Here is a 25,845-nt window from a genome sequence, read left to right as displayed (position 1 = left end):
AAAGAATATGAAGTATCTTGAATGAAGAAGCTGAGTATCTGGTTTTATACCTAGAGTATTGTGTTTGGTTCTAGGTATTACAGTTTTAGAGAGACTTAGACTGAATAGCGATATTTCTTATTTTTTTTTATTTTTGTGGGTACAAAGTAGGTAGATATATATATTTTGTTTTTTTCTTTTTTGGGGGGGGGGTGGGGAAAGAGTTTCACTCTTGTCGCCCAGGCTGGAGTGCAATGGCATGATCTTGGCTCACTGCAACCTCTGCCTTGGATTCAAGCGATTCTCCTGCCTCAGCCTCCCAAGTAGCTGGGATTACAGGCGTGTGCCACCATGCCCAGCTAATTTTTGTATTTTTAATAGAGACAGGGTTTCACCATGTTGGCCAGGCTGGTCTTGAACTCCTGACCTCAGCTTATCCACCCACCTCAGCCTCCCAAAGTGCTGGGATCATAGGCATGAGCCACTGTGCCCAGCCAGTAGTTGTATATATTTATGGGGTACGTGAGGTACTGTGATACTTGCTTATGATGTATAATAATCATATCAGTGTAAATGGGGTATCCATCACTACAAACATTTATCGTTTCTTTTTGTTACAAATAACCTAATTATAGTTTTAGTTACTTTAAAATGTACAACATTATTGCCGACTGTAGTCACCCTTGTGTGGAATAGCAGTAATTCTTCAAACCATTTTGCTTTTAAGGTTTTTTAAAATAAATTACCAAAATAGACAAACCACTAGCTAACATAAATAAGAAAAAAAAGGGAGAAAATACAAATACACAAAATAGGAAATGACAATAGAAAAATAGCCACTGAAACAGAAAAAGTAATTACAATAGACTTTGCAGTCCTCTTTGCAAATGCATTCAAAAACTTTGATGAAATGGATAATTTCATAGGTAACTACTGATTACCAAAATTGATAGAAAATGGAAGTTTCAACAAACCAATTTCTGTAGAAGAATTAGAGAACCCTGTTAAGGAATTACTCCTCAAAAAAGTACAAGCCCAGATTATCTCATGGATAATTCTACTAAACCTTCAAATATCAGATTGACACAATGTTGTGTAAGTTATTTCAGAGCATTGAAAATGAAGGAAAACCCATAAATATGTACACCTACATATGTGGGGGTAACTAAAAATGGATACAAAGAGTAACAAATGAACCTAACTGTATTATAAATAAATAATATAACCACAGTGGAAGGAGCGGAAAAGGAAAGAACTAACCCAAGTAACTTTGGGAGCAGTATTTTGGCTGTGTACTATAAGGCTAAAGACAAAAAGTGTGCCTACAAAAATAAAAAAATAAAAAAATAAAATGAAGGAGAATTTCCTAAAAGTTTTTATGAAATGTAATATTTATATCTAAACATTATAAAGATGGTGCAAAAAAAATACAGACTATTATTATTTATGAATATCCATGAGATTTGGGAGTGGCCAGGGGCACCAAAATGATATAGTTTGGCTATGTCCCCACCCAGATCTCTTCTTGAATTCCCACGTGTTGTGCGACCCAATGGGAGGTAATTGAATCATGGGGACAGATCTTTCCTGTGCTGTTCTCATGATAGTGAATAAGCCTCACGAGATGTGATGACTTATGAGGCGGAGTTTCCCTGCACAAACTCTGTCTCTCTTTTTGCCTGCTGCCATCCATGTAAGATGTGACTTGCTCCTCCTTGCCTTCTGCCATGATTGTGAGTCTTCCTTAGCCATGTGGAACTATAAGTCCATTAAAACTTTTTTTTTTTGAGGTGGAGTCTCACTGTGGTCACCCAGGCTGGAGTACAGTAGCACGATCTTGGCTCACTGCGATTTCCACCTCCTGGGTTCGAGCGATTCTCCTGCCTCAGCCTCCTAAGAAGATGGGATTACAAGTGCACACCACCACGCCTGGCTGATGTTTGTATTTTTAGTACAGATGAGGTTTCACCATGATGGGCAGGCTTGTCTTGAACTCCTGACCTCAAGTGATCTGCCCGCCTCAGCCTCCTAAAGTGCTGGAGGCATGAGCCACCATGCCCATCTTAAAATCTCTTTTCTTTCCCAGTCTTGGGTATGTCTTTATCAGCAGTGTGAACACAGACTAATACAATGTTCTTGAATAGGATGACTCAACATCATAAATATGTCAGTTCTCTCTAAATTAATGTATAAGTTTAATACAATCCCAGTAAAAATTCCAAGAAGCTTTTTTAGGAAGTTAGACAAATTGACACTAAAGTTCATAGTGAAATAAACACACAGGAACAGTCAGGAAAACACTAAGGCAATGGTTTACAAGAAGTTTTTTGCCTGTAATCCCAGACTTTGGGAGGCCAAGGTGGGAGGATGGTGAGGCCAGAAGTTCTAGCCTGAGCAACAAAGTGAGACCCTGTCTCTAGAGAAAAATCCGAAATTTGGCCAGACGCAGTGGTTCACACCTGTAATCCCAGCACTTTGGGAGACCAAGTCAGGCAGATCATGAGGTCAGGAGTTCGAGACCAGCCTGACCAACATGGTAAAACTCCATTTCTACTAAAACTACAAAAATTAGCCGGGTGTGGTGGTACGTACCTGTAATCCCAGCTACTCGGGAGGCTGAGGCAGGAGAATCGCTTGAACCCGGGAGGCGGTGGTTACAGTGAGCCGAGATTGCACCACTATACTCCAGCCCGGGTGACAGTGTGAAACTCTGTCTCAAAAAAAAAAAAAAAAAAAAAAACAGAAACCTAAAAATTAGCCAGGCGTGGTGGCTATGGTCTTAGCTATTCTGGAGGCTGGGGCTAGAGGATGGATTGAACTTGAGAGGTTGAGGCTGCAGTGAGCTGTGATCGTGCCACTGAACTCCAGCCTGGGCAACAGAGCAAGACCCTGTCTCCAAAAACCAAACAAAGAAAAAACAAATGGGGCAGATTTCTATAAACCACTTTGGAGTGATTTTCAGAAGTAAATCAAGTGAATCAAATGAAGTGAAGTTAGAAAGGAAAGTACAAATTAGTATCAATGCTATAATGTTTTTCATGAAAAAAGGAAATAACACACATGTATCTGTTATTTTCCATATAAACTGGAAACGGATGATCTTGGTTACATGGGATAGGATGTGGAGAGGTACATGGGAATGAAGTGGAAAGAATTATGTGGGAGTGATACTTTTTATGTTTTTGAATAGCTCTTTCAGGACCATATTAATATTTCATCTATCCAAAAAATAAATAATTAATATCAACCAGGCTGGGCGCAGTGGCTCACTCCTGTAATCCCAGCACTTTGGGAGGCCGAGGTGGGCGGATCACCTGAGGTCAGGAGTTTGACACCAGCCTGGCCAACATGGTGAAACCCCGTCTCTACTAAAAATATAAAAAATGAGCCAGGCATGGTGGCATGTGCCTGTAATCTCAGCTACTCAGGAGGCTGAGGCAGGAGAATTGCTTGAACCCGGGAGGTGGAGGTTGTAGTGAGCCTAGATGGCGCCATTGCGCTCCAACTTGAGACAATGATACTCCATCTCAGTCAATCTATCAATCAATAAAATCAACCAGAATGTGGGGGTAACCAAAAATGGACTGCCAAGAGTAACAAATGAACCTAACTGTATTATAAATAAATAATATAACCACAGTGGAAGGAGCAGAAAAGGAAAGAACTAACCCAAGTAACGTTGGAAGTAGTATTTTGGCTGTGTACTATAAGGCTAAAGACAAAAAGTATTGTACAGTAGCTGTTTCTATCCATGGGTTCTGTATCCATGGCTTCAGCATCTGTGGATTCAACAAACTGCAGATTGAAAATATTTGACAAAAGAATTGTGTCTCTACTGAGAAGGTACAGACTTTTTTTCTTATCATTATTCCCTAAACCAGAGGTCCCCAACCTTTCTGGCATCAGGAACCGGTTTCATGGAAGACAGTTTTTCCATGGACCAGGTGGGGGATGGTTTTGAGGTGATTCAAACACATTACATGTATTGTGCACTTTATTTTTATTATTATTACATTGTAATATATAATGAAATAATTATACAACTTACCATAATGTAGAATCAGTGGGAGCCCTGAGCTTGTTTTCCTGCAACCAGATGGTCCTATCTTGGCATAATGGGGGACAGTGACAGATCATCAGTCATTAGATTCTCGTAAGGAGGGTACACCCGAGATCCCTCACATGCACAGTTCACAATAGGGTTCCCACTCCTATGAGAATCTAATCCCACCACTGATCTGACGGGAGGCGGAGCTCAGGTGGTAATGTGAGCAATGGAGCCACTGTAAATACAGATGAAGCTTCACTCTGTGGCCCGGTTCCTAACAGGCCATGGACCAGATGCCTGTCCTAAACTATTATAGCTTAACAACTGTTTACATAACATTACATTGTATTAGCTATTACAAGTAGTCTAGAGATGATTTAAAATATACAGAAGGATATGCTTAGGTTATATGCAAATACTATGCCATTTTATATCAGAGAGTTGAGCATCTATGGATTTTGGTATCCAAAGAAGTTCCTGGAACCAGTCCTCTATGGATACTGAGGGCAACCTTATACAAATACTCTATTGTAGTTAGTACATTTATTTTTCACCAGGTATGAGTTAGGAATTCTGAAATGATTTTATGTGTATTCAGGGACTGAGCAAATAAATATATATTATGGGTAGTGAGAGTCAGTTTTCTCAGGAGAGGGGAGTTACACCAATAAGGAAAAGTGAAAGGAAAGGATGAACTCTGTGGTGTTGGGTTGGAGGAGATATAAATATAATTTATGGTATAAATTATGTATGTAAATATATATACACACACAACACACCCCCATATATATATACATTCCATACATTCATATATATCTATCAAGATAAGTACATATAGGTATGTATGTATGCATATATAAATTTCCTACTTTATCTACTGAGAGGACCTAGAATATTACCTCAATAGCAATGAGCACACCTGTCACCCAAATCTTGCTTCCTAAAAACTATTCTCCAATAAAAGGAACCAGAGGTCTTTTAAGAAATAGCTCAGCCCGGGTAACATGGCAAAACACCATCTCTACAAAAAGTACAAAAATTATCCAGGCATGGTGGTGTGCACCTGTAGTTTCAGTTACTTGGGAGGCTGAGTTGGGAGTATTGCTTGGGCCCAGGAGGTTGAGGCTGAGGCTGCAGTGAGCTGTGATTGTGCCACTGCACTCCATCCTGGGCAACAGAGCGAGACCCTGTCAAAAAAGAAAGAAGGAAAGGAGGGAGGGAGGGGGGAAGAGAAAGAGGAATAGCTGATCCAGAGCTGGAGCACGGAGAGTACTAGATGAGGAGTCTGGAAAATCTTACAGTGTAAGAAAGTAAGTACTCAAAAGCTGAACAGGCCGTATGATTCAGCAATCCCATTTCTGGGTATGTATTGAAAATAATTGAAATCAAGATCTTGGCCAGGTGTGGTGGCTCATGCCTGTAGTCTCAGCACTTTGGGAAGCCAAGGCGGGCAGATCACTTAAGGTCAGGAGTTCGAGGTCAGCCTGGCCAACATGGTAAACCCCCGTCTCTACTAAAAATACAAAAATTAGTCAGGTGTGGTGGTACATGCCTGTAATCCCAGCTACTCAGGAGGCTGAGGCAGGAGAATTGCTCGAACCCGGAGGTAGAGGTTGCAGTGAGCCAAGATCACACCACTGCATTCCAACCTGGGTGACAGAGTGAGACTCTAGCTCAAAAAAAGACAAAAAAAAAAAAAAAAAAAAGATCTTGAAGAGATATTTATATACTTGTGTAGCTGCATTATTCACAATATCCAGGAGGTGGAAGCAACTCAAGTGTCCATCAACTAATGGATGGATAAAGAAAATGTGGCATATATATACATACACACAGTGAACTATTCAGCCTTGAAAAGGAAGGAAATCTTGTCACATGCTACAGCATGAATGAACCTTGAGGACATTATGCTAACTGAAATAAGCCAATCACCATAAGACAAATAGTGTATGATTCCACTTACGTGAAGTATCTAAAGTAGTCAAATCATAAAGACCAAAAGTAGAATGGTGGTTGCCAAGGGCTGAATGGAGGGGGAAATTCAGAGTTGCTTAATTGGTACACTTTCAATTTTGCAGTATGAAAAAGGTCTATAGATTTGTTTCACAACAATGTGAATATACTTAATACTACTGAATTTACACTTAGAACTGGTTAATATGGTACATTTTTTGTTTCTTTAATCACAATTTTAAAACATGACCTGGGCATATGATAATAATACAGGAACCATATGATAATAATACAGAAACTCTTCCCCCCTCCCTCCCTCCTTTCCTTCCTTCTTTTTTTTAGGTGGAGTTTCACTCTTGTTGCCCAGGCTGGAGTGCAATGGCACAGTCTTGGCTCACTACAACTGCCACCTCCCAGGTTCAAGCAATTCTCCTGCCTCAGCCTCCCAAGTAGTTGGGATTACAGGTGCCCACCACCATACCCAGCTTATTTTTGTGTTTTTAGTAGAAATGGGTTTCACCATGTTGGCCAGGCTGATCTTGAACTCCTGACCTCAAGTGATCCTCCTGCCTTGGCCTCCCAAAGTGCTGGGATTACAGGCTTGAGACACCATGCCTGGCCTAAAATAAATAATTACAGTAATGGATTGATTAATAGCAGAAATAAAAAATAAAGTAAATATCCATGATATACTGATAAAAATAAATAAATGGGGGAGAGGGCCAGGCATGGGAGTTCATGCCTGTAATCTCAGCACTTTGGGAGGCTTGAGGTGGGAGGATCAATTGAGCCCAGAAGTTTGAGAGCAGCCTGAGCAACATAGTGAGACTCTGTTTATATAAAACAATAAAATAATTAGCTGAGCATGGTGGTGCATGCCTGTAGTCCCAGCTACTAAGGAGGCTAAGGAAAGAGGATCCCTTGAGCCCAGGAAGTCAAAGCACAGTGAGCTGTGTTTGTACCACTGCACTCCAACCTGGGCAACAGAGTGAGACCTTGTCTCAAAAATAAATAAATATGTAAATAAATAAATGAGGGAGGAGAGAGCTCTTCCTCACAGTTGGAATTACAATCAATAAATGTAGGAAGAATGACAGAATTAGAAAATCATCATTTGGGAACCACTGTAATAATAATTTTAGCAGGAAAAAAATCAATGTTAAATTTGAAATGGATGGGAAAAGCGATGATGAGAAAGGATATTTTCATAGTCTCAAAGCATCTTTCCACAAATACTTATTAATTACAAAAGGAAAAAGAGCAACTTTACAGTAGAGAAATGTGGCAGATACTACCTTAACCAAGTGACCGAAGTTAACTTCAATAACAAGATGTATCGGCATCTTGGGCCTTTTGATATGGTTCGCTGAGAAAAGCACAATGTGACTTCTATGGTTTTCTTGCCAAAACTCCATAACCTGAATTTGATTAGGAGAAAACTTCAGATAAACCCAAATTGTGGGACATTGTACAACATAACTGGCCAGCACTCTTCAAAATTGTCAAGGTCATGAAAGACAAAGAAAGACTGAGCAACTGTTCCAGATTGGAGGAGATGGAAGAGACGTGGCAGCCCAGTGCACTGTGAGATCTTGGAAGGGATCCTGGACCAGATAAAGGACACTAGTGGGACAGTTGGTGAAATTTGAACCAAGTCTAGATTAGGTAATGGTGTTTTGTCAGTGTTAGTGATGGCAGCGGCAGTCCATCTGGAACAGCTGTTGCCATGATGCCGGCTGCAGTGGGGCAGTTGTGGCCGGGGCAGCACGCTCCACAGAGCTTGTGGGAGCCAGGGACAGGCAGAAGCCTGCCCCCTCTGAGTTGGCAGGGTGGGAGCTTCATGTTCTCTGGGTGCAGCTGCAGCTACCCAGCTGCAGACCTGGGCATCCCTATGGTCTTGGGGGCCAGAAGCAGGCAGGACCCCCACCCTCCTGGGTGCAGCTGCAGTCACCGAAGCCCTGGCTGTGGACCCAGGCATCCCTGTTTTCTTGTAGGCCAGAAGCAGGTAGGAGTCCCGGCCTCCTGGGCACAGCTGCAGCCACCCAAGCCATGACTGTGGACCAGGCAAGCCTGTGCTCTTGGGGGCAGGGAGCAGGCAGGAGGAGCAGGCAGACAGGCTTCTGTGTGGAAAGGGACGGGTTCCCAGTGAAACCGCACCTCAAACCAGGGAGACCTGAAGCCTGGGGGCCAGGCTGCCAGCCCCACAGACCGGAGTGGGAATTTATGGTGCTTTTTCCAGGCCTACCCATGGGCACCCATGAACCAATCAGTACGCACTTCCTCCCCTTTGAAGCCCATCAAACCCCAGACTCAACCTGACTTGGGAAATGATGGGACGTCCTGCCTGCGGAGAGAAGCTGCCCACTCCAGGGTCTCCTCCCTGCTGAGAGATGAGCAGATGATGGGAAAACCAGCTGAGGAGAAGAGCTACCCACTCCAGGGTCTTCTCTCTGCTGAGAGCTGAACAATCATCAGGACACCCTGGCTGTGGAGATGAGCTACCCACTGCAGGTCTCCTCTGAGCTATTCTATTGCTCGATAAATCTCCTCTTCACCTTACCCTCCACTTATCCGCATACCTCATTCTTCTTGGACATGGGGGAGGAACTTGGGACCTGCCAAATGGTGGGGCTGAAAGAGCTGTAACACCAACAGGTGTGAAACATGCCCCTTGCTCACCATGTTGCAGGTGACAAGAAGGAGAGAACAGAGAAGGAGAGAAGAGCTGCAGAGAGAAGCAGCTCCCAGACCTAGGAGCTCCCCAAGCTAGGGCTGTGACACCGTCTTTTGGGCTCTGTGGTTCCTGGAGTCTCCAAGCTTCCAGGCGCCACCACGTTTCCTGGTGCCAGCTGTGGAAGCTACTTGCAGTATGCCTGGTCCAGCTGCAGCCTTGCAGGGAGCCAGCAGCTGTGCCAGTGCCTGGAGTTGCCCGCGCCACCACAGTCAGTGTGTCTGGCTGTGTACAGTGGCTGGACCCCATGTTCACTTGCTCACACACCCGTTGCCACTCCGCTTGCCCTTGGCAGGCATGGGATCCAAGCCTACCGGGTAGCGTGAGCCTGCTAGGGTGAGTGGGCCCAGTGGGCCCAAGCAAAACTCAGGCAAAGGCGCCACTGGCTACAGAGGTTTCCAGCCAGCAAAGTGACATCCAGGGATCCTATAACATTAGCTTCTTGTTTTGATCACTGTACTGTGCTTGTGTAAGATGTAAAAATTTGGGCTACCTGGGTAATGGTGAACTCTACCATTTTTGCTACCTTTTTGCTAAGTCTAAGATTGTTTCAGAATGAAAAATAATACTTAGGGATTTTGAATGACCTCTTAGTGCAAGACAGCAGTGTGATCTATTGGCCAAAGGAAGAAGGAAAGAGAAGAAACAGAAATACAGCATTTTGTCTTTGTTTTTGTTTTGTTTTTGAGACGGAGTCTCACTCTGTCGCCCAGGCTGGAGTGCAGTGGCGCGATCTCGATTCACTGCAACCTCCACCTCCCAGGCTCAAGTGATTCTCCTGCCTCAGCCTCCCAAGTAGCTGGGATTACAAGTGCACACCACCACACCCGGCTAATTTTTGTATTTTTAGTAGAGACAGGGTTTCGCCATTTTGGCCAGGCTGGTCTTGAACTCCTGATCTCATGTGATCCACCCACCTTGGCCTCCCAAAGTACTGGGATTACAGGCATGAACCACTGTGCCCAGCGAAATACAGGATTTTGGATGAAGAAACTCTATGTCTTCATTACATCTAGGGAGTATTTTATTAGGTTCTAGGTGTCATGGTTTCAGAGAGATTTAGAAAAGCAGTAAAACTTTTGGTCGGGCACAGTGACTCACGCCTATAATCCCAACACTTTGGGAGGCCAAGGCTGGTGGATCACGAAGTCAGGAGTTTGAGACCAGCCTGGCCAATATGGTGAAACCCTGTCTCTACTAAAACTACAAAAATTAGCTGGGCATGGTGGTTGGCGCCTGTAATCCCAGCTTCTCACGAGGCTGAGGCAGGAGAATCCCTTGAACCTGGGAGGTGGGGGTTGCAGTGAGCCGAGATCGCGCCATTGCACTCCAGCCTGGGAGACAAGAGTGAAACTGTGTCTCAAAAAAAAAAAAAAAAAGAAAAGAAAAAGAAAAAGAAAAAAGCGGTAATACTTTATTTTATGTAAGGAATAGTTAGCCTTAGCTCACATCTCTGCATGTTACTAGGAGCACTTGAGAAATACTGATATACCTTGGTCCCACTCTCAGGAATTCTGACTGGTCTATGGTGGGCTTAGACGTTAGTAGTTTTTAAAAAAAAATTTCCAGGTGATTCTGATTGTTAATCAAGGGGGCTGGGAACCCCTTGGTTAAGGGAACCGGAATGTTTAGCTGGGAAAAGACTCAAGTCAGCTTTACACGAATCATATGGGAAAGCTTGGGAAGATGAAGCTTTCTGAGTTCCTACCTTCTGGAGACAACTGCGGTAGATTTAGGATGACGTCTGCTTATGTAAAACTTCCCTTGTGACCTTGATGTGCAGCCAGGTATGGCAACAGCGGGCTGGATCAGTGCTTCTCGTATTTTCATGTGCATATGAATCACCAGGAGAGCTTGTTGAGATAATAAGCTCTGATTCGGTAGGCTGGGGAGGAGCCCAGGAGTCTGCATTTCTAACAGGCTCCCAGGTGTTGCCGATGCTACTGATCTGGGAAGCACACTTTAGTAGACAGTCACTTGGTATAGTTTATTACACAAGGGATTCAGACATTGGATGTGGTGGAGGGAGTGGTTTAGACTCAGGTACATCCTGAGAGTTCTAGGGAAGTCATTTAAGCCTCAGCGGTGCATTTGTTTAGGCAGCAGTGTGGTAGAGTGGAAAGAGCGTGGGCTTAGGAGTCATATCTGGATCCTATATTCATGATTTACTGTTTGAGTAACCATGAACAAGTTATTTCACCATTTTGTGTCTCTGTTTTCAATGAGGAAAATAAATACAAAAACATCTCCCTGCCAGATTAGCATTAGAGAAAACATGTTTAAAGAACCCAGCATAGCTCTTGATACAAAGTAGGTGTTCAGAAAAGTGGTCACTATTATTGTTTATGCTGTGGAATCCTCTTTTGTTGGAAGACCAGACTGTGAGTAATGTGCATGAAAAGTACGTAACAGTACTAATCAGTTTTGCATCAGCGACGACTGCTACGACCAAGAAAAAGCTAAGGTTACTTAAGTAGAAATTATCTTGACCTCAAGAGAAATACTTGTTCTTGTTTGTCCCCCCACGCAATTAACTTTTGCAGTCATCTTAGTTACTGGCCTGATAAAATGTGACAGATGATTAACTGAGTCAAACAAATATTTGTGGAGCACCTGCTACTCTGAGTCAAATAATTCTGAACTATTGTGACTCTCCACATAAAGCATATTTCAGACCTCAGCTCCTTTGAGTTCACTGTCGTCTTTGCTTCTTTTCCTCCTTCAGGAGACCCTCTGAAGCTTGGGGTTCAGGTTGGGCTGATACTTTATTAGCACCCTATGTACCCCATCATAGCTTTGTTTCTACCAACCTGCAAGCTGGGGCTTGTTGTCACCTCATAACTGGGTACAGTGCCTGAAATTATTGTTGAACCGACTGTGTGACACAGGATGCCTTCAAGGAGATTGGAGTCTGAGGTATCTGAGAGGTCAGGGGAGGCTTTCTGAAAAAAGTGATGCTTGAGCTGAGACTTAAGAAGAGGCAGGTTGGCCCGGTGCGGTGGCTCACATCTGTAATCTCAGCACTTTGGGAGGTCGAGGTGGGTGGATTATCTGAGGTCAGGAGTTCAAGACCAGCTTGACCAATATGGTGAAACCCCATCTCTATTAAAAATACAAAAATTAGCCGGGTGTGGTGGCAGGTGCCTATAGTCCCAGTTACTCGGGAGGCTGAGACAAGAGAATTGCTTGAACCTGGAAGGCAGAGGTTGCAGTGAGCCGAGATCACGCCACTGCTCTCCAGCCTGAGCAACAGAGCAAGACTCCGTCTCAAAAAAAAAAAAAAAGGCAGGAGTTAGAAGGAGGTGGAGCAGCTGGAAAGCATGGTGCATTTGGGGAACCGTACATAATTCAGATGAGCTGAAGCTTGGTGGGTATTTGGGAAATTGGGGTGAAGCTGGAGAACAGGTGAAGGCTAGCACGTGACGAGCTTGAATGGCAATTGGATTTTATCTTTGAGGATAACTGGAGACCAGTAACAGATTTTAAGCAAGAATGTGTGGAGGGTGGGTTGAGAATGATAATAGATACAGGGAAATCAGTTAGGAGTTTTATATAAAAGCCAGGTAATCAAATCCCACCTGTCACCTTAGTGTCTTTTCTGAACTTAACTGCTTTCCCTCAGACCAGAGTGGTTCACTCTGAGGTGCGCTTTGCCTGGTCTGCTTCAGGCAGTGCTCTGACTGCACAATGGGAGCAGACCTTGGAGCATCACAGATCTCATCTGGTCCCTGGTGATGGGTGTCTGGCCCATGTAAGGCAGAAGGTGAAGCCATTTCTGTTCTGTGGAGTAAGTTGGGTAGCAAGAGGCCCTTGGTAAATGCAGGGACAACATTACTGGGTTTTAATACCATGTCTGCTATGTCCTAGCTATGGGGACATTAGAGAAGTTACATAACCTCTCTGAACCTCATCCATAAAATGGAGATAATGCTAACTCTAGTGTAGTTTGTTTTTCTGAGAATTGAATTAGATGAAGATGACAAAAATAATGACCATTTAGTAAGCGTCAGTTTTATGTCAGGCCCTGGCCCATGTACATTCGCTAATTAAAACATGGGTCAAACACCAAAAATTGTGTTTAGTTCATGATAGGTACTCAATAAATATTAGATTCCTCCTCCCACCTCCTCCTGATCATTGCACTTCCTACAGTTTGTCAGTGGCTGATAGATTGTTGTCTTAGTACTGTCTTCCAAAGGATGTTATTTATTCTCACAAATTGACACAGAGAAAAAATAATGAAGATTTAATTTATGTTCAGGAAGCAGCCAGTGAGTAATTTCCAACATTATTTCATTAAGGAAGTACTTAGGGCTTAGGAATCAACTGTATTTTAACCAAACTATAATTTGATACAATTAGCCCTTGAACTTAAATTTCAGGCTCAGGGTTCTGGGCTGCAAAGAAACCAGTCAGAACTGCTACTTGGACTGTGACATTGTTTGTGTGATATTTTGATATTAGTGCCCATCTTTTGACCAAATAATCAGCATAAACATCTGAATACAAGTTCTGTTTCATGGACAAAATGTAATATGTAAGGTGGTCCAAGGGTTGGAATGAGTTGTATGTCGCTGCCTAGATGCCTGACCAGTTTCTGATAATACTGGGCCCTAGCTTTGTCTAAAAGTAAATGAAAATACCTCTTAGTCTTCAGGAATATTGCTCACTATAGCCTTTCTTTTTCCTTCTTTGTGTAGGTTTTCGGTAACCAGATCCTCTTTGACAATATAAAGCATGGATTAAAACTAACTCTGTAGCAATCCTAGGATTATTGGCTCAGGAGAATAAATCTTGGGTTGACTATGAGATGATTTCACTTAAGTCTCATTTTGAAGAAAGCAGCTATGGGAGAGGCAGTTCTGAGCATGGTTTATTGTTTATTCCTGGTTGCCCAAGAGCAATTCGTATGAGTGTCACAGTCCGTTATGCATATGGCACGAGTGATTGTTTCTGAGAAGTGTGGTGGGTTGTTGACAGTCGTGAATATACCTGAAAACTGGCTGTGGTTCTGGGCCAAGCCCTCATCCCTGGTCAATAGAGCAAAACTTGAGGAAAGCAAGAGTCATAGTCATTGAAAGACTCATCTGCTTATGTGTGTTTATAGTGCCACCCAAGTCTGAGGTTAGCTTATCCCCGGAGATTAGTATAAAACTAGAGAATTTGTGAACATGCTCTGTGTCTGACCATGATATAATCTTTCTTCTTTCTTTCCTCAAAAATTTATCCCGCTTCTGGATGTGGGTTGTTTATCATACCCCCATCATAAATGCTTCCTCAGAGGGTATGAGGTAAGAGCTGAGATTAATATGCCACCTTTCCCTTACTTCTGTCTTTTGTTTTTCAGCAACAGCTGCAGGCCTATGTGGCCTGGGTGAATTCACAACTGAAGAAGAGGCCAGCAGTGAAGCCTGTGCAGGACCTGCGACAGGATCTCCGGGATGGGGTGATCCTGGCATATCTCATCGAGATTGTTGGTCAGTTGGCCCTGGACTCTGATACTAGAATACATAGACCAGAACCTGGCCTTCTGTATCCTCTGTATGCCCTTTAGAACAGGTTTTTTCTTTAGAATATATGTCAGTGGAGGTAGAGAAGACTTAAAATACTTGCCCAAGGTTAATTCATTTATTTATTAGTCAATAAACATTGTGTCCCAGGCACTGAATTATGTTTTGGGAATATGAGGATGAGAATAGTCTATGCTCTCAAGAGTCTACCAAACTAGTTGGAAAGGCTAGAAAGTGAAGTCAATTCCATTAATGTACTTAGTACTCCAGAGTGGGGTAAGCACAGATGGGAGCACATAGGAGGTACACCCAGTCTTAGGGGTTCAGGGATTGGCTTGCCAGAATTGATGTCTCAACTGAGGCCTACCAGAAGAATTGGTATCTAAACCAAGGCCAGAGAAGGAAGTAGTAGCCAGGCAAAAGGAGGATGTTACTGGCAAAAGGACCCTTTTACCATAATGCTTTATAAAAGGTTTTTTTCGTCTTGAACCCTGGGGTTGTTGCCATCATTCTTACTAGATGGTACCATAACCTTACTTCCATAGCATTTTTCCATATTTCTGTTATTATTTCTCTCATTGAATAGTAATTATGTGGTAATCATTTGATTACCTATCCTGCGTGATCTGAGCGCTTTAAGAGCAGGCGTAGTATAATGTTTTTCTATTTATACAAGCTGTAGCCAAATGCACATAATAGGTTCTCAACCATTTATTGTTACATTAGTTAGCTGACTTTGCTTTGAGTTATTGAGGCATATAGGACCTGCAAGTGGTACGGAAGAAGCCAGGTTTGCAATAAGCAGCCCATCCATGAATACCTCATTGGGACAGTTTATGAATTCATCAGAGTATTCATATGTAATGATGACAATAATGGCAACGGTAATAGCAAATGCTAGGATTGAACACTTTCTATCTTGTTTAATTTCATTTAATCATCACATCTTTGGGAAACATAATATTATCCCCACTTTCAGGAAACAAGCTTAAAAGAGAAGATTTATAAAAATAAATAGTACTTAGTATGAGTCAAACAAAATAGCTTAGCATGCTATTTTGATTTATGATAGGTGTATAATATGACTACTACTATTTTATTCATTTTATGAGGCTTGGAGAGGCTAAGCAACTTTACAAAGTCACATAATTGTAAGTGCCAAAGTAGAGGTGCAAACCTAGATCTACTTTAATTCCAAAGCCTGTTTTAAACATTTAATGTTCCATTTATTTGAATAGGTTATATATGGACTAGTAGGAAATCCAGATGTACAAAAGGATGTAAGATCAAACTTCCTTTTTCCACTTATGTCCCCCCACCAGCTACCCATTTTTCCTTCTAGAGGCAACTAGTGTTAGTAGTTTCTTGCATTTCTTCCCAGAGAAACTTCCCATTCTATGTCTATACAAGTAATATGAATATGTATTCTTCTTTTCCCAAAACCTAGGTTCTTTTTTCCCCATCCCCTCTCCCGCAAAACTCAGGGATTTTTTTTTTCTTTTTTTCTTTTTTTTTTCGAGACGGAGTCTCACTCTGTCGCCAGGCTGGAGTGCAGTGGCGCAATCTCGGCTCACTGAAGCCTCCACCTCCTGGGTTCAAGCAATTCTTCCGCTTCAGCCTCCCAAGTAACTGGGACTACAGGCATGTGTCGCCACGCCAAGCTAATTTTTGTATTTTTTAGTAGAGATGGGGTTTCATCATGTTGGCCAGGATTGTCTCTATCTCTTGACCTTGTGATATGCCTGCCTCGGCCTCCCACAGTGCTGGGATTACAGGCGTGAGCCACCATGCCCAGCCAAAACCCAGGTTCTTAAACACAACTTTCTACTGTGACTTTGCTAGATAGAAAAACTCCTCACAACATTTTGCCTTTACTCACTGAATCCACTTCCTTATTTCCTATGCTTTCTTTAACCTGTCCTTATCAGGCTTTTGATCCCACTCCACTGAAACCACCTTCCTCAAGGTCATATCAAATCCAGTGGCCAATCCTTCACCTTATCAAATCCAGTGACTAGGCCTCAAACATCATTTTATTTAACATAGCAATACTTGACATAGTTGATAACACTCTTCTCTTCAAAGACTTTCTTTATTTGGCTTCCAGAATCCTGTTAACTTCTAGTTTTCTTCCTTCCTCATGGGCTTCTTTCCTTTGTTTTTTTGGCTTTTCATTTCCTTCCTGACCTGTAATGCTGGAATGCTGCAGGTTCAGCCCTCTTATATATTCTCTACTCCTAAGTGATTTCTTCCCAAATTTGTATCTTTAGCCTTGAATTTTTCCTTGAGTTCTAGACATGAATATCCAATATCTCTACTTGGATGTGTAACATGCAACTCAAATTTCACACATCCTAATCAGAAATTTGGATGTCCTTCCCCCTACCAATCCCTTTATTCTTCAAATTTCTTCATCTGAGTAACACACCACATTATCATTTGCCTAGGTGTTAAAGCAGAACACTTAGAAGGTATCCTTAATTGTCCTTTTTCTCATATATTATATCGAATCCTTCAAACGTGTTGTCCGCTTTGTATTCACAGTATACCTGATACCTAACTTCTCATCAGTCAGCCAAGACTTCCACTCTAGCCCAAACCTTCAAGTCCTGCCTTGACTATTTTCATCATCCTTCTGACTGATCTCGCTGTTTCCTCTCTACATTGTCTATTTGCATGCAGAGTCCATTTTATTTATTTATTTATTATTTTTGTAGAGACGGGGTTTTCGCCATCTTGCCCAGACTAGTCTTGAACTCCTGGGCTCAGGCAGTTCTTCTGCCTTGGCTTCCCAAAGTGCTAGGATTATGGGCATAAGCCATGGCACCCTGCCAGTCAACTTTTAAAAACATAAACCAGATTATGTCACTCCCTTGTCTCAGACTCTCCATTGGCTGCTCATTACACTTAGGATAAAATTCAGGCCCTTTGCTCTGGTCCAGAAAGCCCTGCATGGGCCAGGCGCGGTGGCTCACGCCTATAATCCCAGCGCTTTGGGAGGCTGAGGTGGGCGGATCATGAGGTCAGGAGATCGAGACCATCCTGGTGAACACGGTGAAACCCCGTCTCTAATAAAAATACAAAAAATTAGCCGGGCGAGGTAGCGGGCACCTATAGACCCAGCTCCTCGGGAGACCCAGCTACTGGGTGTCTGAGGCAAGAGAATGGGGTGAACCTGGGAGGTGGAGGTTGCAGTGAGCCGAGATCACGCCACTGCACTCCAGTCTGGGCAGCAGAGCAAGACTCCGTCTCAAAAAAAAAAAAAAAAAAAAGAAAGCCCCTCATTCCCTGGCCTTGCTTGTCTGTCTAGCCTTTCCTAGGACTTGACTCCTTGCTCACTCCCCCAGCCACACTACCCTTGCTGTTCTTCAGGTAAGCGGAGCTTGGGGTTTGTCCCTGTGGTTCCTCAGTCTGGAATGCTGCCTCCTCAAATCTTAACATGCTTTACTTTATTCAGGCTGCTGCCAAATGTATGATCAGAGAGACCATGATCATTGTACTTTATTTTTCCTCAAGCACGTATCGCTACTATGAAATTATATTAAACACTTACTTGTTAACTTGATTGTTGTCAGCCACTCCTGCAAATATAAATTCTGTGAAGGGAGGGACTTTATTCTTCTTGTTCTCTCCTGTTTCTTTGGTGCTCAGAATAGTGAGTACTTGCCATTCAGTAGATGCTCAGTGAATATTTGCTGACTGAATAAATGTACACACAGTAACTTCACAGACCCCTAAGTATAAATTTGAAAGCCTTCCAAAAGGCTTTCATTTTCCTATTTCCCATCTAAATGACAAACACCAGGACTTAACTCATTTATATATTTATGTATAATGTTGGTGTTCACATCAAATCTTCCCTTCCTCTGTGTCTAGCTGCTATGAAACTTTGATAGTGTTCCTCCCTATAACTTCATATATTTTGTCTCTCCTAACAGCAGGAGAAAAGCTGAGTGGGGTACAGCTGAGTCCCAGTAACCAACAGGAGATGAAGAATAATGTGGAGAAAGTGCTACAGTTTGTGGCCTCTAAAAAGATTCGTATGCACCAGACTTCGGCTAAAGGTCAGTGCCTCATCACGTCCTTGGTGCATGAGTATACTCAATGTTAACCAGTGAGTGCTAGCCTCAGGAAAATCCTTGGTTGTGACCTGTGGGGAGATAGAAAGTCTCCATTCATTTTATTTTATTTTTATTTTATATTTCATGATTATTATTTTTTGAGATGGAGTTACTCTTCTTGCCCAGGCTGGAGTGCAATGGCACAATCTTGGTTCACTGCAACCTCTGCCTCCCTGGTTCAAGTGATTCTCCTGCCTCAGACACCCAAGTAGCTGGGATTACAGGCATGTGCCACCATGCCTGGCTAATTTTGTATTTTTATTAGAGATAGGGTCTCACCGTGTTGGTTAAGCTGGTCTCGAACTCCTGACCTCAGGTGATCCACCCGCCTCTCCTTGGCCTCCCAAAGTGCTGGGATTACAGGCGTGAGCCATTGTGCCCAGACATTCGTTTTAATTGAATTCAGATTTGCTTGAGTGTATGTAGGAAAATTAGTGGTTAGAGAAGAAATTATGGTCAGGCATGGTGGCTCATACCTGTAATCCCAGCACTGGGAGGCCAAGGCGGGAGGATCACTTGAGCCCAGGAGTTTGAGACCATCCTGGGCAACATAGTGAGGCTCTGTCTCTATTTTTTAAAAAAGAGAGAAGAAATTACAATATTGGGATATTAACTTTAGGATTTCCCATTTAAGTTATCAAAAATGAAGAGATTACTTTTTTAAGTTCCTTGGGTTTCATGACAAAATATTATTTAAGATACTCATAACCTACATTTTTTTCCGTCCAGTTTTTTAGAAGGGAAACATTTTATAGCCCTTTTTTGGATACCATGGAACATTCTAGGCAGGATGAAAGCAGCTCAGTGACCTCTGCATCTGCCCTCTTCTATAGTGGCTTGGCCCAGATGGGTTTGCCGGGCTATTTTGAGCCCAGGCTTCAAGGAAGGAACAACGTAGGTGTTCTTACAGAGCATAGGCTCCCTAGTTCTCTTGCTGTTTCTCGAGAACTGACTATAGGTCTGGTTTTGTTTCAACATCAGTTCCTGGGTCTGATTGTCTTTGGGTCTCACGACAATAGGGGCAGAACGGTTCATGTTGGATTATTAGTGTTCTCTGTGTTTAGATCATTTAGATGGGGCCAATACTGATCAGTGAGAGCACCTTGTAGGAGGTATCAAAGAATCCTTCACCACTCCTTCTCAACATAGTACTGGCAGTCCTAGCCAGAGCAATCAGGCAAGAGAAAGAAATAAAAGGCATCCAAATAGGAGAAGAAAAAGTCAAACTATCTCTCTTCACTGATGATATGATTCTATACCTAGAAAACCCAAAAGGCTCTTAGAACTGATAAACGACTTAAGTTCCAGGATGTAAAATCAGTGCGCAAAATCAGTAGCATTTATTTTATTTTTTTTTGAGATGGAGCTTTGCTTTGTTGCCCAGACTGGAGTTCAGTGTCGTGATCTCACGTCACTGCAGCCTCCGCCTCCTGGGTTCAGGTGATTCTCCTGCCTCAGCCTCCCAAGTAGCTGGGACTACAGGCATGTACCACCATGCTGGCTTATTTTTGTATTTTTATAGAGACGGGGTTTCATCATGTTGGCCACCGTGGTCTCAAATTCCTGATCTCCACCTGCTTCAGCCTCCCAGAGTACTGGAATTATAGGCATGAGCCACCGTGCCTGGCCAAATCAGTAGCATTTTTATACACTAATAACATTCTAGCTGAGAGACAAATTATGAACACAATCCCACTTACAATGACTACACACAAAAAAGAAATATCTAGGACTACATCTAACCAAAGAGGTGAAAGAAATTCAAAATACAAAAATTAGCCGGGCGTGGTGGTATGTGCCTATAGTCCCAGCTACTCAGGAGGCTGAGACAGCAGAATAGCTTGAACCCGGGAGGCCGAGGTTCCAGTGAGCTGAGATCACGCGACTGCACTCCAGCTTGGGCGACACAGAGGGAAACTCTATCTCAAAAAAGAAAAAAAGAACAAAGCTACAAAGCTAGGGTATCACATTACCTGACTTCAAACTATACTACAAGACTATGGTAACCAAAACAATATGGTACTGATATAAAAACAGACATGTAGACCAATGGAACAGACTAGAGAACCCAGAAATAAAGTTCCACACCTACAACCATGTGATCTTTGACAAACTCAACAAAAATAAGCAATGAGGACAAGAATCTCTATTCAATAAATGGTACTGGGATAACTGGCCAGCCATATGCAGAAGAATGAAACTAGATCCCTATCACCATATACAAAAATTAACTCAGGATGGAATAAAGACTTAAATGTAAGACCTTGAACTGTAAAAATCCTAGAAGAAAACCTAGGAAATAACCCTTCTTGATATTGGCATTGGCAAAGAATTTATGACTAAGTCCTCAAAGCAATTGCAACATAAACATTGACAGTTGGGATCTAATTAAACTAAAGAGCCTCTACATAGCAAGATAAACTATCAAGGGAGTAAGCAGATAGCCTATAGAATGGGAGGAAATATTCACAAACTATGAATCTGACAAAAGTCTAATATGTAGAATCTATAGGGAACTTAAATCAATAAGCAAAAACAAATAACCCTATTAAAAAGTGGGCAAAGGGCATATACAGCATACTTCTCAAAAGAAGATGTACAAGTGGCCAGCAAACATGAAGAAAAGCTCATCAGCACTAATCAGATAAATGCAAATCAAAACCACAATGAGATACTATCTCACACCAGTCAGGATGGCTTTTGTTAAAAAGTCAAAAAATGACAGATGTTGGAGAGGCTGTGGAGAAAAGGGGACACATATATTGTTGGTGGGAATGTGACTTTGTCCAGGCACTGTGGAAAGTAGTTTGGAGATTTCTCCAAGAACTACAGCAATCCCATTACTAGGTATATACACAAAGGAAAATAAATCACTCTACCAAAAGGACACATGCACCTGTAGGTTCATTGCAGCACCATTCACAATAGCAAAAACATGGAATCAACTCCGGTGCCCATCAGCAGTGGAGTGGATAAAGAAAATGTGGTGTATATATACCACAGGATACTATGCAGCCATAAAAAAATAAAATCATGTCCTTTGCTGCAACATGGATGCAGCTGGAGGCCATTATCCTAAGCAAACTAATGCAGAACCAGCAAACCAAACACCGTATGTTCTTACTTACAATTGGGAACTAAGCATTGGGTGCACATTGGGACAAAAGATGAGAACAGTAGAAACGGGACTACTAGAGGAGGGAGAGAGGGAGGGGGAAGGGCTGCAAACTACCTGTTGGGTACTGTGCTCACTATCTGGATGATGAGTTCAGTCGTACCCTAGACCTCAGCATCACACAATATACCTTTGTAACAAAGCTGCATGTGTACCACCTGCTTCTAAAACAAAAGGTGAAAAAGAAAAAACACAAATAATCCTTTTCCAAGACTTGTATATTTAAAGGATACAAAGCTAAAAATAAAATAAAATTTTACCCATTTCCTTACATTGACTTTCACCAGACTTACCACACTGTTTTCTGCCTACATTCCTCTTTTATTTCTAGGGCAAAATTTAGAGTTCATGATACCTCTGATCTGGTTCCCATGTGGAGTGGGCTTGGGGATCTGGCCCATTAAAGTCAGCTATTTTGAGGGAACACTGCCATTTAGGACATCATTGTCATTTACCTGAAGAAGTGTAAACAGTCTGAGTTAGTCCTGCGGCATTGATTATTGTCCCCTTCTCATCTGCTCTCCACACTGCAGTCAGAATGATCTTTCTAAGAGTACATATACTCATGCCACTCCTCTGTATCTGAGGACCCTTAGGATAAAATCCAGAGTCCGCTGGACGCGGTGGCTCAAGCCTGTAATCCCAGCACTTTGGGAGGCCGAGGCGGGCGGATCACGAGGTCAGGAGATCGAGACCATCCTGGCTAACACAGTGAAACCCCGTCTCTACTAAAAAATACAAAAAACTAGCCGGGCGAGGTGGCAGGCGCCTGTAGTCCCAGCTACTCGGGAGGCTGAGGCAGGAGAATGGTGTAAACCCGGGAGGCGGAGCTTGCAGTGAGCTGAGATCTGGCCACTGCACTCCAGCCTGGGCGGCAGAGCGAGACTCTGTCTCAAAAAAAAAAAAAAAAATCCAGAGTCCTTCCTGTGGCCTCCCATGCCCTGTGTGATCCCCCTTCTGATTCACCCCCCGATTCACCCCCCTGCTGCCTCACCTTTCCCTGTGTCCCCCCGCATTCTGGGCTCTGGCTATGCTGAACTTCTTTCACTTCCTCCACCACAGTGCTGTGTCACAGAAATAGAATGTAAGTCACATAGGTAACTTAAGAGCTTCTGATAGCAGGCGGGGCGCAGTGGCTCACACCTATAATCCCAGCACTTTGGAAGGCTAGGCCTCCCTGATCACATTCCTGATCACTTGAGGTCAGGAGTTCGAGACCAGCGTGGCCAACATGGTGAAACCCCCATCTGTACTAAAAATACAAACATTAGCTGGGCGTGGTGGTGGGCTTCTGTAATCCCAGCTACTTGGGAGGCTGAGGCAGGAGAATTGCTTGAACCTAGCAGGCAGAGGTTGCAGTGAGCCAAGATAGTACCATTGCATTCCAGCCTGGGTGAGAAAGTGAGACTCTGTCTCAAAAAAAAAAAAAGTTTCTAATAGCCACACTATAAAAAAGGAAACAGGTGGGCCGGGCGCTGTGGCTCACGCCTGTAATCCCAGCACTTTGGGGGCCGAGGCAGGCGGATCACCTGAGGTCAGGAGTTCAAGACCAGCCTGGCCAACATGGTGAAACCCCGTCTCTACTAAAAATATAACCGATTAGCCGGGCGTGGTGGCAGGTGCCTATAGTCCCAGCTACTCAGGAGGGTGAGGCAGGAGAATCGCTTGAACCCGGGAGGTGGAGGTTGCAGTGAGCAAAGATAGCTACAGGTGGCTAATGGTTCCCATACTGGATGGCATAGCTCTAACATATCGCGCTGTCTCCCACTTCAAGACCTTCACACCTGCTGTTCCCTCTTCCTGGAATACTCTTTGTCTTTCTCTTATCTAACTAAAGTGCTACTCTTCATCAATCAAGTCTCAGTTTAGAACCCACTTCCTCTAGGAATCCTTCTCTGAGCCGTCTAGATAAGATATCTCTACTCGGACCTCCCAAAGATTCCTGTACTTCTCTTATCAAAACACGTGACCTTACTTTATTGTCATTGCTGTTATATATTCTGTCTCCTTTGTTGCCCAGAGCTTTGTTAGGACTGAGACCCTGACTGCCTTGCTTACCTGTATCACTAGCAATACATATTAAATGCATAAGTCCTCAGCTTTTGCCTCCCTCTTAGGACCTCTTGGTCTGTTTTGTCCTTCAGATATTGTGGACGGAAACCTGAAGTCTATCATGAGGCTGGTCCTTGCCTTGGCAGCTCATTTCAAACCTGGCTCTAGCAGGACGGTGAACCAAGGACGGGACTCCAGAGCCCCTTTACAAAATCACCGACCACATTGTGCCACTGCTGTTGCCCAGGGAGCAGCTGCTGCTCTGGCCGATGTGTGTCATGACATGTCCCGATCAGGACGGGATGTCTTTCGATACAGACAGAGGTAATGATAGAAATCTGGGGATGGGAACTGATCCCTCTCTCTGATATTTCTTCTGTTAGATGATACAGTGCAGTAGATAGAAATGTCACCCAAACAGCCCCAGATTGCAGAAAAGAACATGGAGTGGGGAGGTAGGGGAGGGCACTCTCAAAAGAAAAAAGCCTTTTCTTCTGAGATGTTTATTTTTATTTTGCATTTAGCAGAAAGTAAAGGAATCGTGTGTATAAGTTTTTGCTCTGGTGCCCAAAATTTAAATATACACCTTTGGCACAGTGCGTTTTCTTCACTGGGAGGTCTGTGGGAGCAGTGTTCCAGTTCATCTAGGGGAAGCTCTACCCTGGAATGTACCCAAAGGTCAGGTTGTCCTGGGGAGTCATGGCAGGAAATGCTTTGCCGGTTGTTGTGCATCTGCTAAGAGAGAGCAGGACCCTGAGGTGTTGCAGAGATTGGTGAATCACTTTTGTGTCTGCCTTCCCTGCTAGGTACCAAGTGTCTTTGAGGCAGGGGGTTTGTCTTACTCATCTATTATACTGCTCGCAGAGTGGCAGTCTATCTGTACTCCTTGAGTTGATCAGATCTGAAGGACTGACACCCTCCCTTTGCTGGTGTCCTTTGACTTTAGGAACAGCAGCATGGATGAGGAAATTGAGAATCCATACTGGAGCGTGCGGGCCCTAGTGCAGCAGTATGAAGGGCAACAAAGGTCCCCGTCTGAGTCCAGCTGCTCCAGGTAACTGTGGCCTCTGAAACCTGAATTCTGGGGGATTCTTGGAGTTCTTGGCTTCAAGTAACAATACAACAAGCAAAAAGGCATCTAAGCCCTTTTTCTCCCCTCAGTTTATGTTTGGCTTTAAAGGGATACCCCTTAGCAGTGCTTTGTGGGTTTGTGCTGGCAGGAGGGTAGGAAGGTAGGGTCGGGTGCTGCTATATTTCCCACAAATGGAATCTGTGCAGTCCCAGTGCCAGTGCTTAACTGTGACCACATGGGGGCATGGCTGGAACCTGTCAGGGCCCAGTCCAGTGGTTCTGACATTTGCATATCAGGTGCCAGTGTTTATGATAGCCAGTTCCATTGTGCTGTCCTTGAGCCTAAGTGTAACTCTTAAGGTATGGCCTGAAAAGTCTGTGTAAAGCTCATAGAAATTGAGCAGAGTTGTCTGAGAGCATTAGAATGTTTCCAGCTTTCCTCTACAGGAACTGTGGCTGATTAGTATGCATTTGAGCAAGCTAATGATGTTTGCGACTCTAGCTAAAAGTTGTCTGTATTCCTTAGAGCCAAGTACAGAGACCAAAACAGGATACAGTGCCCTAATAAGAACCTTATCAGTGGCAGAAAAAGATTACTTTCCTGGCTTATGTAAATCATGCTCCTATAAACACTCCCCAGATCATGTTTTCACTAACTTCATTTTGTTGCTGAATCATAATTTATGCTCTAATGACCTTTTCTTTCCTATCCCAGCCCTGTGTAATCTGCTTTATTTAGGGCTAATTGTTATTTGTATTGTATGTATGTTATGTGTCTTTGTTTTCTTCCTCCTCTTTTTTTCTCATAAAATTCCATCCTATTTTGATGCACCATTTCCTAATTTATTGAGGTCATATGGAACTCTTTCTAGTATTTTAATATACTGCTAACTTTTTACCTTTTACATTTAATTGATGGGCTCTTTTTTATTTATAAAATTCACCTAACATAAAATTAACCATTAAACATTATAAAGTGTACAATTCAGTGGCACTTAGTAGCTTCATAATGTGGTGCGACTATCACCTCTGTCCACTCAGAAGACATCTTCATCACCCCAAAAGGAAGCCCCGTGCCCATTAAGCAGCAGGTGTGCTTTTAATGAGAATCTAAATCATTTCTTCCTTGCTTGCTGCTTAGGTTATCACCTGGAGCAGAATTACAGGATGTTTTTGTGTATGATGAGATCTATTGCCTCCTGCAC

The 25,845-nt window shown here is 43.1% G+C and overlaps 1 protein-coding gene across 1 annotated transcript in view; it reads left to right on the top strand.

Moving 5' to 3' along the window:
* LOC115892001 (dixin-like) overlaps positions 1-25,621 on the top strand; it is a 49,896-nt gene extending 24,275 nt beyond the window's left edge. Inside the window, exons 3-6 of the mRNA XM_030918467.1 lie at positions 14,059-14,188; positions 18,160-18,285; positions 23,662-23,893; positions 24,516-25,621. Coding sequence (XP_030774327.1) covers positions 14,059-14,188; positions 18,160-18,285; positions 23,662-23,893; positions 24,516-24,627 — 600 coding nt within the window. The 3' untranslated portion in view covers positions 24,628-25,621. The remainder of the gene's footprint in view (positions 1-14,058; positions 14,189-18,159; positions 18,286-23,661; positions 23,894-24,515) is intronic.
* Positions 25,622-25,845: the final 224 nt, after the last annotated feature.

The sequence above is a fragment of the Rhinopithecus roxellana genome, chromosome 15 (assembly GCF_007565055.1).
Source record: "Rhinopithecus roxellana isolate Shanxi Qingling chromosome 15, ASM756505v1, whole genome shotgun sequence".
Classification (NCBI taxonomy): domain Eukaryota; kingdom Metazoa; phylum Chordata; class Mammalia; order Primates; family Cercopithecidae; genus Rhinopithecus; species Rhinopithecus roxellana.
The sequence above is the reverse complement of the archived record's forward strand: the minus strand, read 5'-3'. Positions and strand labels throughout refer to the sequence as shown.